The sequence below is a fragment of the Oncorhynchus nerka genome, linkage group LG27, assembly GCF_034236695.1.
Source record: "Oncorhynchus nerka isolate Pitt River linkage group LG27, Oner_Uvic_2.0, whole genome shotgun sequence".
Lineage (NCBI taxonomy): Eukaryota > Metazoa > Chordata > Actinopteri > Salmoniformes > Salmonidae > Oncorhynchus > Oncorhynchus nerka.
Window position 1 is genome coordinate 56,006,644 of NC_088422.1, and position 13,185 is coordinate 56,019,828.

At 41.4% G+C, this 13,185-nt stretch overlaps 1 protein-coding gene across 1 annotated transcript in view; it reads left to right on the forward strand.

Moving 5' to 3' along the window:
• The window catches only part of LOC115112510 (protein kinase C-binding protein NELL1-like), a 420,040-nt gene that overhangs the window by 835 nt on the left and 406,020 nt on the right, over positions 1-13,185 (forward strand). Inside the window, exon 2 of the mRNA XM_065011794.1 lies at positions 33-161. Coding sequence (XP_064867866.1) covers positions 33-161 — 129 coding nt within the window. The remainder of the gene's footprint in view (positions 1-32; positions 162-13,185) is intronic.

Here is a 13,185-nt window from a genome sequence, read left to right on the forward strand (position 1 = left end):
GACAATGTCTAAATAATATTTCCCCCCTACAGTTATCGGATTTGGAATAGATGCCGACTACCAGATAGATATCATCAATGAACTTGACTTCGCAAATGCAATTTATGGAATTACCCAAGTGGCAGGGCTTCACAACAATAGCAAAGCCTTCTTATTTCGAGGTACTGTATACTTCCTTTCTCCATTTGTGAATTAATTGATTGCTAGAAACTGTTTGATTTATCAGTGAATTGCAGTAATGTGTTTTATTTTGGCATGGAATCTTGAGAACGTTTGGTGAACTAATTTCATTTGTAAGATGTAGGTTACCCAAGCTCGGACTCATGGTTGTAGGATTATCCAGAATATGTTTGGTAAAATGTTGGTAACAGATGGTGAACTAATCATCATCACATCACCTATGTATTGTAACAATCCTCATGATATGAGCCATATTGCAATTCCTAACAAGTGGCCCAATGTGTAGGGTGCTTGCCTTTCACTGCACTGCCTCGCCGTTCGCTACATCCGTGTCAGAAGTTGGATGGCAGCCGAGAGGTCATCGTAACGCACAGCCCGGACATATGAGGGGACTGAGTAGTCAAAATGCTTGGCTTGTTTGCCTTTGTATTTTGTATTTATTAGGGAACCCCATTAGCTCCTGCCAAGGCAGCAGCTACTCTTCCTGCGGTCCAAACACATTAAGGCACTCACACATAAAACAAAAGATAAAACAGTACATCATATACCATTATTACCCAACCATATACAGTGGGGCAAAAAAGTATTTAGTCAGCCACCAATTGTGAAAGTTCTCCCACTTAAAAAGATGAGAGAGGGCCGTAAATGTTCATCAAATGTACACTTCAACTATGGCAGAGAAAATGAGAAAAAAAATCCAGAAAATCACATTGTAGGATTTTTAATGAATTTATTTGCAAATTATGGTGGAAAATAAGTATTTGGTCAATAACAAAAGTTTATCTCAATACTTTGTTATATACCCTTTGTTGGCAATCACAGAGGTCAAACGTTTTCTGTAAGTCTTCACAAGGTTTTCACACACTGTTGCTGGTATTTTGGCCCATTCCTCCATGCAGATCTCCTCTAGAGCAGTGATGTTTCGGGGCTGTTGCTGGGCAACACAGACTTTCAACTCCCTCCAAAGATCTGGGGTTGAGATCTGGAGACTGGCTAGGCCACTCCAGGACCTTGAAATGCTTCTTACGAAGCCACTCCTTCGTTGCCCGGGCGGTGTGTTTGGGATCATTGTCATGCTGAAAGACCCAGCCACGTTTCATCTTCAATGCCCTTGCTGATGGAAGGAGGTTTTCACTCAAAATCTCACGATACATGGCCCCATTCATTCTTTCCTTTACACGGATCAGTCGTCCTGGTCCCTTTGCAGAAAAACAGCCCCAAAGCATGATGTTTCCACCCCCATGCTTCACAGTATGTATGGTGTTCTTTGGATGCAACTCAGCATTCTTCATCCTCCAAACACGACGAGTTGAGGTTTTACCAAAAAGTTATATTTTGGTTTCATCTGACCATATGACATTCTCCCAATCTTCTTCTGGATCATCCAAATGTTGTCTAGCAAACTTCAGACGGGCCTGGACATGTACTGGCTTAAGCAGGGGACACATCTGGCACTGCAGGATGAGTCCGTGGCGGCGTAGTGTGTTACTGATGGTAGGCTTTGTTACTTTGGACCCAGCTCTCTGCAGGTCATTCACTAGGTCCCCCGGTGTGGTTCTCGGATTTTTGCTCACCGTTCTTGTGATCATTTTGACACCACGGGGTGAGATCTTGCGTGGAGCCCCAGATCGAGGGAGATTATCAGTGGTCTTGTATGTCTTCCATTTCCTAATAATTGCTCCCACAGTTGATTTCTTCAAACCAAGCTGCTTACCTATTGCAGATTCTGTCTTCCCAGCCTGGTGCAGGTCTACAATTTTATTTCTGGTGTCCTTTGACAGCTCTTTGGTCTTGGCCATAGTGGAGTTTGGAGTGTGACTGTTTGAGGTTGTGGACAGGTGTCTTTTATACTGATAACAAGTTCAAACAGGTGCCATTAATACAGGTAACGAGTGGAGGACAGATTTGCCTCTTAAAGAAGTTACATGTCTGTGAGAGCCAGAAATCTTGCTTGTTTGTAGGTGACCAAATACTTATTTTCCACCATAATTTGCAAATAAATTCATTAAAAATCCTACAATGTGATTTTCTGGATTTATTTTTCTCATTTTGTCTGTCATAGTTGAAGTGTACCTATGATGAACATTACAGGCCTCTCTCATCTTAAAGTGGGAGAACTTGCACAATTGGTGGCTGACTAAATGCTTTTTTGCCCCACTGCATCTACAATACAGAATGTACGGTGTGTAGAGTGAGTGTGCTAGCGTGTGTGTATGCGTGTCTGAAACTGTGTGTGTGTGTCTCTCTGTGTCTGTTCCATAAGGTGTATTTTTGTCTGTTTTTTTATCTGATTCTTCTGCTTGCATTAGTTACTTGATGGGGAATAGAGTTCCATGTAGCCATGGCTCTACATAGTACTGTGCCCCTCCATAGTATGTTCTTGACTTGGGGATTGTGAAGAGACCTCTGGTGTAGAGGTCGGTCAATTAATCGGAATGGCCGATTTAATTAGGGCCGATTTCAAGTTATAACAATTGGAAATTGGTATTTTTGGGCGCCGATTTTGCAGATTTTTTTGTTATTTATTTTTATACATTTTATTTAACTAGGCAAATCAGTTAAAAAAACATTCTTATTTTCAATGACGTCCTAGGAACGGTGGGTTAACTGCCTTGTTCAGGGGCAGAACGACAGATTTTCTCCTTGTCAGCTCGGAGGATTCAATCTTGCAATCTTACAGTTAACTAGTCCAACGCTATAACCACCTGCCTCTCGTTGCACTCCACAAGGAGACTGCCTGTTACGCGAATGTAAGTTGCTAGCTAGCATGAAACTTATCTTATAAAAAGCAATCAATCAATCTGTTGCGGCTTTCTTGTGGAGAAGGAGAGTCGGACCAAAATGCAGCGTGATGATGATTCATATTTTAATGAAGGAAAAACTATACATGAAGAAACTACAAAATAATGAAATGTGAAAACCGAAACAGCCCTATCTGGTGCAAACACAAAGACAGGAACAATCACCCACAAAACACTCAAAGAATATGGCTGCCTAAATATGGTTCCCAATCAGAGATAACGAACACACCTGCCTCTGATTGAGAACCACTCCAGACAGCCATAGACTTTGCTAGATAACCCCACTAAGCCACACACCCAACACCCCACCAAACCCCAAGACAAAACACACCACAATAAACCCATGTCACACCCTGGCCTGACCAAATAAATGAAGACAAACACAATATATTACGACCAGGGCGTGACACAATCATAATCACTAGTTATAACTACACATGGTTGATGATATTACTAGTTTATCTAGCGTGTCCTGTGTTGCATATAATCAATGCAACGCTGGGGGATGATTTAACAAAAGTGCATTTGCGAAAAAAGCACACATTTTTGGACGACTGTACCTAACCATAAACACCATTGCCTTTCTTAAAATCAATACACAGAAGTATATTGTTTTAAACCTGCATATTTAGCTAAAAGAAATCCAGGTTAGCAGGCAATATTAACCAGGTGAAATTGTGTTATTTCTCTTTTTTTTTTACTTTTATTTTACTAGGCAAGTCAGTTAAGAACAAATTCTTATTTTCAATGACGGCCTAGGAACAGTGGGTTAACTGCCTGTTCAGGGGCAGAACGATAGATTTGTACCTTGTCAGCTCGGGGATTCGAACTTGCAACCTTTCGGTTACTAGTCCAACGCTCTAACCACTAGGCTACCCTGCCGCCCCTTGCGTTCATTGCACGCAGAGTCCGGGTATATGCAACAGTTTGGGCAGCCTGGCTCATTGCAAACTAATTTGCCAGAATTTTACGTAATTATGACATAACATTGAAGGTTGTGCAATGTAACAAGAATATTTAGACTTAGGGATGCCACCCCGTTAGATAAAATACCTAACGGTTCCGTATTTCACTGAAAGAATAAACGTTTTGTTTTCGAAATTATAGTTTCCGGATTCGACCATATTAATGACCAATGGCTCGTATTTCTGTGTGTTATTATGTTATAATTAAGTCTATGATTTGAAAGAGCAGTCTGACTGAGCGGTGGTAGGCAACAGCAGGCTCGTAAGCATTCATTCAAACAGCACTTTCGTGCGTTTTGCCAGCAGCTCTTCACAAGCACAGCGCTGTTTATGACTTCAAGCCTATCAGCCTAATGGCTGGTGTAACCGATGTGAAATGGCTAGCTAGTTAGCGGGGTGCTCGCTAATAGCGTTTCAAATGTCACTCGCTCTGAGACTTGGAGTAGTTATTCCCCTTGCTCTGCATGGGTAACGCTGCTTCGAGTGTAGCTGTTGTCAATGTTTTCCTGGTTCAAGCCCAGGTAGGAGCGAGGAGAGGGACGGAAGCTATACTGTTACACTGGCAATACTATAGTGCCTATAAGAACATCCAATAGTCAAAGGGATATGAAATACAATTGGCATAGAGAGAAATAGTCCAATAAATACTATATTAACTACAACCTAAAACCTCTTACCTTGGAATATTGAAGTCTCATGTTAAAAGGAACCACCAACTTTTCATATGTTCTCATGTTCTGAGCAAGGAACTCAAACGTTAGCTTTTTTACATGGCACATATTGCAGTTTTACTTCTCCAACACTTTGTTTTTGCATTATTTAAACCAAATTGAATATGTTTCATTATTTATTTGAGGCTAAATGGATTTTTATTGATGTATTATATTAAGTTAAAATAAGTGTTCATACAGTATTGTTGTAATTGTCATTATTACAAATAAAATGTAAAAATAAAATATAAATCGTCCGATTAATCGGTATCGGCTTTTTTTTTGGGGTCCTCAAATAATCGGTATCGCTATCGGCGTTGAAAAATCATAATCGGTCGACCTCTACTCTGGTGGCATGTCTTGTGTGGCATGCATGGGTGTCGAGCTGTGTGCTAGTAGTTGAAACAGACAGCTCGGTGCATTCAGCTTGTCAACATTTCTTACAAAAACAAGTAGTGATGAAGTCAAGCTCTCCTCCACTTGGAGCCATGAGAGATTGACATGCTAGCTCTCAGTGTACATTTAAGGGCCAGCAGTGCTGCCCAGTGCTGCCCTCAGTCATTTTCCATCCAAGTTGTCAGACCCCGGTGGCTTGTCATTGTTGACAAAAAATATTTTTAAAAATGACCTCTTCCACACTAACTTTATGGAATTCAAACGCTTTCATAATTTGGTTAGTTACACTTGGATGTGTATTACCGGCATGTCATGTCTAAATTTGCTAATCTTGCCAATTAAAAAAAGATTAAAGTAGTTGGCAATATCAGTGGGGTTTGTGATGAATGAGTCATTTGATTCAATAAATGATGCAGCTGAGTTTGCATTTTTGCCCAGAATGTAATTTAAGGTGCTCCAACACTTTTTACCATCATTCTTTATAAAAATGTATATTTTTTTCATAGTAGAGTTTCTTCTTCTATTTATTCAGATTAGTTACATGATTTCTCAATTTGCAGTACGTTTGCCAATCAGTTGTGCAGCCAGACTTATATGCCATTCCTTTTGCCTTATCCCTCTCAACCATACACTTTTTCAATTCCTCATCAATACAAGGAGATGTAACTGTTTTGTAAATGTAATAAGCATTTTCATAAATGTGTCAAGTGCAGTGTCTGGTTGCTCCTCATTACACACCACAGACCAACAAATATTATTTACATCAATAACATAGGAATCACAACACAACATATTGTATGACCTCCTATACACTATATTAGGCCCAGCCTTTGGAACTTTGGTTTTCCTAGATATGGCTACTATATTGTGATCACTACATCCAATGGATTTGGATACTGCTTTAATGCAATTTTCTGCAGCATTATTATAGATGTGATCAATACATGTTGATGATTTCATTTCTGTGCTGTTTGTAACTACTCTGGTAGGTTTGCTGATAGTTCATAGTTCAGAGGTAAATAGAAGACCAACAATCACAGCATATTAGTTCAGTTAATGAGAAAGGTTTTAACTGCCCTAGAGATTAAGCACATGGTCTGGCCAAATGGCTTTGATATGAGAAACGTGTTAGAAGGCAGTCATGAAAGATGACATACACATACAGTCGGGCAAAAAAGTATTTAGTCAGCCACCAATTGTGCAAGTTCTCTTACTTAAAAAGATGAGAGAGGCCTGTAATTTTCATCATAGGTACACTTCGACTATGACAGACAAAATGAGAAAAATAAATCCAGAAAATCACATTGTAGGATTTTTAATGAATTTATTTGCAAATTATGGTGGAAAATAAGTATTTGGTCACCTACAAACAAGCAAGATTTCTGGCTCTCACAGACCTGTAACTTCTTATTTAAGAAGCTCCTCTGTCCTCCACTCGTTACCTGTATTAATGGAACCTGTTTGAACTTGTTATCAGTATAAAAGACACCTGTCCACAACCTCAAACAGTCACACTCCAAACTCTACTATGGCCAAGACCAAAGAGCTGTCAAAGGACACCAGAAACAAAATTGTAGACCTGCACCAGACTGGGAAGACTGAATCTGCAATAGGTAAGCAGCTTGGTTTGAAGAAATCAACTGTGGGAGCAATTATTAGGAAATGGAAGACATACAAGACCACTGATAATCTCCCTCGATCTGGGGCTCCACACAAGATCTCACCCCGTGGGGTCAAAATGATCACAAGAATGGTGAGCAAAAATCCGAGAACCACACCGGGGGTCCTAGTGAATGACCTGCAGAGAGCTGGGACCAAAGTATCAAAGCCTACCATCAGTAACACACTACGCCTCCAGGGACTCAAATCCTGCAGTGCCAGACGTGTCCCCCTGCTTAAGCCAGTACATGTCCAGGCCCGTCTGAAGTTTGCTAGAGAGCATTTGGATGATCCAGAAGAAGATTGGGAGAATGTCATATGGTCAGATGAAACCAAAATAAAACTTTTTGGTAAAAACTCAACTCGTTGTGTTTGGAGGACAAAGAATGCTGAGTTGCATCCAAAGAACACCATACCTACTGTGAAGCGTGGGGGTGGAAACATCATGCTTTGTGGCTGTTTTTCTGCAAAGGGACCAGGACGACTGATCCGTGTAAACGAAAGAATGAATGGGGCCATGTATCATGAGATTTTGAGTGAAAACCTCCTTCCATCAGCAAGGGCATTGAAGATGAAACGTGGCTGGGTCTTTCAGCATGACAATGATCCCAAACACACCGCCCGGGCAACGAAGGAGTGGCTTCGTAAGAAGCATTTCAAGGTCCTGGAGTGGCCTAGCCAGTCTCCAGATCTCAACCCCATAGAAAATCTTTGGAGGGAGTTGAAAGTCTGTGTTGCCCAGCAACAGCCCTAAAACATCACTGCTCTAGAGGAGATCTGCATGGAGGAATGGGCCAAAATACCAGCAACAGTGTGTGAAAACCCTGTGAAGACTTACAGAAAACGTTTGACCTCTGTGATTGCCAACAAAGGGTATATAACAAAGTATTGAGATAAACTTTTATTGACCAAATACTTATTTTCCACCATAATTTTCAAATAAATAAATTTAAAATCCTACAATGTGATTTTCTGGATTAAAAAAAAAAATGTGTCTGTCATAGTTGAAGTGTACCTATGATGAAAATTACAGGCCTCATCTTTTTAAGTGGGAGAACTTGCACAATTGGTGACTGACTAAATACTTTTTTGCCCCACTGTAGGTCCTGATGGTACCAAGTATTTACATGCCATTGATCAGAGTGAGCATAAGGATCTGACCAGTGTTGAATGCGCAGTGAGCTCAGACATTGTTTGCCTGCCCCCTAAATAGCCGTTTGTCATAGCAAGTGATGGTAGAATTATCTGTATAGTGTCTTCACATTAATGTATCCAAACAATGATCTCACCATTGTACAGTTGACAGAACAACCTGATAAGATAGATATGCTGGGAAAGGTTATAAGCACTGATCAAAGTAGAGGTTTTCGCTCTTCATTTTTATTTTACATTTTTTATTTCACCTTTATTTAACCAGGTAGGCCAGTTGAGGACAAGTTCTCATTTACAACTGCGACCTGGCCAAGATAAAGCAAAGCAGTGCGACATATGAATATGAATATGAAGCGAGGGCCAGCAAACAAGAGCATACAGGTTGCAGTGGTGGGTGGTATATGGGGCTTTGGTGACAAAACAGATGGCACTGTGATAGACTACATCCAATTTGCCAAGTAGAGTGTTGGAGGCTATTTTGTAAATGACATCGCCGAAGCCAAGGATCGGTAAGATAGTCAGTTTTACCCGGGTATGTTTTGCAGCATGAGTGAAGGAGGCTTTGTTGCGAAAGAGGAAGCCAATTCTAGATTTTATTTTGGATTGGAGATACTTAATGTGAGTCTGGAAGGAGAGTTTACAGTCTAACCAGACACCTAGGTATTTGTAGTTGTCCACATATTCTAAGTCAGAACCGCCCAGAGTAGTGATGCTAGTCGGGCGGGCGGGTGTGGGCAGCGATCAGTTGAAGAGCATGCATTTAGTTTTACTAGCATTTAAGAGCAGTTGGAGGCCACAGAAGGAGTGTTGTATGGCATTGAAGCTCGTCTGGAGGTTTGTTAACACAGTGTCCAAAGAAGGGCTAGAAGTATACAAAATTGTGTCGTCTGCATAGAGGTGTATCAGAGAATCACCAGTAGCAAGAGCGACATCATTGATATATACAGTGAAAAGAGTCGGCCCAAGAATTGAACCCTTGTGGCACCCCCATAGAGACTGCCAGAGGTCTGGACAACAGGCCCTCCGATTCATGTGTACTATAAAGTGGTAGGCCACTGACAGACAGATGGGCACATTTAACCAGATGTAGAGCTAACACCAGGCATAGTAACACAGTTGTTCTCTTGTGATGTGCTTGTTGATCCAGCACATGAAAACACACACATTTCTCATCTCATGGCTCATGTAAATTGGTTCCTGAAACATCTGAATCAATATAATTTCAAGCCGCCTGTTGAGGTTTGGGGCAAGGCACAGTTTATTCCAGTTCAGAGAATTATGAAGCGCTGTGCATATTGCCGGTAAAAAGTGCAATTTGCCAGGATTACAGAGACAGTAACTGTGGTAGTACCAGTTTCAAGCAGGGCTGCTTTTTAGGGATTTTGTATTTGTATTTGTTTTTATTAATGATCCCCATTAGCTGCTCTCAAGGCAACAGGTACTCTTCATGGGGTCCAAACACATTAAGAAACTTACGTCACACAGAAAACAAAAAATTTAGTAACCGTTGCATTGGCAGCAGCTAATGGGAATCCGGAAAAAATACAATTACACCACAACATATCTACACTGCAAAATGTATAATACAAACATTCAACAATATTACAATGTATGAATGTGTGCTAGCTTATGTGTGTGTGTCTTTGTGTGTGTGTGTGTGTGTCTCCTCACAGTCTGCGTTCCGTAAAGTGTTGTTTTTTAAATATTTTTTTTATGATTTTACCTCTTACATGAGTTACTTGATGTGAAATAGAGTTCCATGTAGTCATGGCTCTGTGTGGTACAGTGCGTTTCCCGGAGTCTGTTTTGGACTTGGGGGATGTGAAGAGTCCCCTTGTGGCATGTATTGTGGGGTGTCTGCATGGGTGTCTGAACTGTGTGCTAGTCATTTGCACAGACAGCTCGGTCAATACCTCTAATAAAGACAAGTAGTGATTCAATCAATCTCTCATCTACTTTGAGCCTGGAGAGATTGACATGCATGTCATTGATGTTAGCTCTCCATGTACATTTAAGGGCCAGCCATACTGCTTTGTTCTTGGCTAACTGTAATTTGCCTATGTCCCTCTTTGTGGCACTTGACCTGACTGGGCAGTAGTCCAGATGCAACAAAATTAGGGCTTGTAGGACTTGTTTAGCCTACTTGGAGGTGAAGCTATGAGAAGTCAAGGGGGCTAGCATTGGGAATTTGCGAGCAAAGCAACTGTTTATTTCTTAAATTGTAGCGATAAAAAATGTTTGATTATTCATCCTTGTTTGTGTTTCATACTTTTTATATGGTTTTATTTTCCTTCTTTTTTTTTTACAGAACTTTGCATTGTACTGTGAAACTGCTTGAGGTGTTAAAATCCTATTTGCCTTTTTAGCTTGGACATTAATCAACGTGTTTTATATTCTTTCATAACATTTGATGTCTTTTATTGCCATGCTTGTTTTTTTTCATCTTATTGTTTTAAGTGTGTTGCTATTTTAAAATACACTTCAAGTAAACTTTGATGTTGGATCTTTCATTGATGATTGTATGACTCAATTAACTTTATAATCTATCATTCTTAAGACCTTTTTTAAATGTCTGAACTTGGTTGAAGGACTACTAAATAAATGTTTGGAGTAGATTGCCTGCTGAGGTAAACTGGGGTGTGATATGAGTACAATAGACAAGGTGTTAGAGGCTATTAGCATGTGTAAAGAACCATTACCTTCCAGAGCCGACTAATCAAGACTGGTCAAACTCTGTTTTAATTCGGACTATTTTACGCAGAACAAACAACAAACAATTCCGGGATAGAACAAACAATTCCAGGATAGACTAATCGAATAGGAAGTTTAAACAGCTGCTTAACTTGACCAAAAATAAATTGTGCCATGGAAAAGTCCCTCTTTGCAAATCAAATAGTCAATAAAAGTGGCAGTAAATGTTATTTTGACAATTTAAACCAATATTTATAATATTGTCAAAGTGTTTATTAATGTCCTTGAATTGCGTATAGGGCAATTTAGCCTATAACATTCTTTATAACACTTGAATGAACCTTGGCTTAGGCTAAAAACGAGTAGGTCTATTATCCTTAGGCTATGCCTTTTGCCCATCGAACTGTAAAAATCCTAAATATAAAATAAAATAAAAACAAATGATTATTTATATCACTCTTTATAACACTTAAAAATTATTAAAATGAATAGACCTATTAGGATATAACTTTTGCCAATCATACTGTACAAACCCAAAAGTTACAAAATTAAGTAGCCATAACAAAATAAGTATGAAAATAATTTTTCAAATAAGATGCATCAAGAATGAAATATATGCTACATTTCAAATTAAATTAAAAAGTGCAATGAGGAACTATTAGGTCTAGTATTTTTTATTTTACCATGTCTTCGGCCTACCTAAAGACTTCTGTCAAGGAACACCAGCATATTCATCTTTCCTACCCCCGAGTAGCTAACTCAGCAGGATGATGGACTTTTAAATGTTGACAGGTTTATCGTCCATCCATCCCTATCCCTGATAATATCTTTGCATATTCTGCAATTGACACCTTTATTATCATTTGGCCTGAAACCGAAGAAATTATTTTCTTTCCCACGAGTCAGGTCATAGTTTTTTTCTTCTCCAGATTTAGCGTAAAGCAGACTATACTATCAACCTGATCTCATAGTTTCACTTTGTAATTTTCCATAATTGGATGAATGTCTTTTTTTTTTTTTTTTTACATATTAATTCCGCGAATTACATGGTTAATTCTGAGTGGCTAAGGTTAGGGCTATGGTTTGGGAAAGGCTTAAAACAAAATAATTAAAAACAATGCACTGCTTTGATTAAGTACTCTCCCTGCTTGCTAGAGAATTGTGAACTGCTGTGGCACAGTGGTCTAAGCAGCACGCTCTGTATCTGAGTATTTCTATGGACAAGAGAAACATAGCCCTTCCAATTCGAAAATCATTCTGCAGCCTAGACTAGAAAAAAAATAACTAGGCCTGTAACAATATTCGTCTTCCTCTGACGAGGAGTATGAAGGATTGGACCAATATGCAGCGTGTTACGTGTCCATGTTGATAATTTATTAACATTTAACACCAACAACAAAATAACAAGGAGAACGAATGAAAACTAAACAGTACTGTCTGGTAAAGACAGAAAACAAACACCCACGAAACACAAGTGGGAAAAGGCTACCTAGGTATGATTTTCAATCAGAGACATCTAACGACACCTGCCTCTGTTTGAGAATCATACCAGGCCAAACGCAAACACAACATAGAAAATGGAACATAGACAACCCACCCAACTCACGCCCTGACCATACTAAAAACAAAGACATAAGCAAATAACTAAGGTCAGAACGTGACAGTACCCCCCCCCCCCCCAAAGGTGCGGACTCCGGCCGTAAAACCTAAACCTATAGGGGAGGGTCTGGGTGGGTGTCTGTCCGCGGTGGCGGTTCTGGCGCGGGATGTGGACCCCACTCCACCATAGTCCTTCTCCGTCTCTTTACCCGCCTCCGTGGCCTCTTTAACTCGGTGACCCTCGCCGCCAGCCTCGGACTGGAGACCCAAGCCACGGGTCCCGAATGGACGGGAGATTCCGGCAGCACCGGACGGACGGGAGATTCCGGCAGCACCGGACGGACGGGAGATTCCGGCAGCACCGGACAGGCGGGAGACTCCGGCAGCTCCGGAGTGAAGGGCGATTCTGGCAGTTCCTGGCTGACGGGAGACTCTGGCATCTCAGGACAAACGGGAGACTCTGGCAGCTCAGGACGGACAGACGGGAGACTCTGGCAGCTCAGGACAAACGGGAGACTCTGGCAGCTCAGGACAGACGGGAGACTCTGGCAGCTCAGGACAGACGGGAGACTCTGGCAGCTCAGGACAGGCGGGAGACTCTGGCAGCTCAGGACAGGCGGGAGACTCTGGCAGCTCAGGACAGGCGGGAGACTCTGGCAGCTCAGAACAGGCGGGAGACTCTGGCAGCTCAGAACAGGCGGGAGACTCTGGCAGCTCAGGACAGGCGGGAGACTCTGGCAGCTCAGGACAGGCGGGAGACTCTGGCAGCTCAGGACAGACGGGAGACTCTGGCAGCTCAGGACAGACTGGAGACTCTGGCAGCTCAGGACAGACAGGAGACTCTGGCAGCTCAGGACAGACTGGAGACTCTGGCAGCTCAGGACAGGCGGGAGCACCTGTAGGGAGGAGACGGAGATACAGCCTGGTGTGGGGGGCTGCCACCGGAGGGCTGGTGCGTGGAGGTGGCACCGGATAGACTGGACCGTGAAGGCGCACTGGAGGTCTCGAGCACCGAGCTTGCACAACCCTACC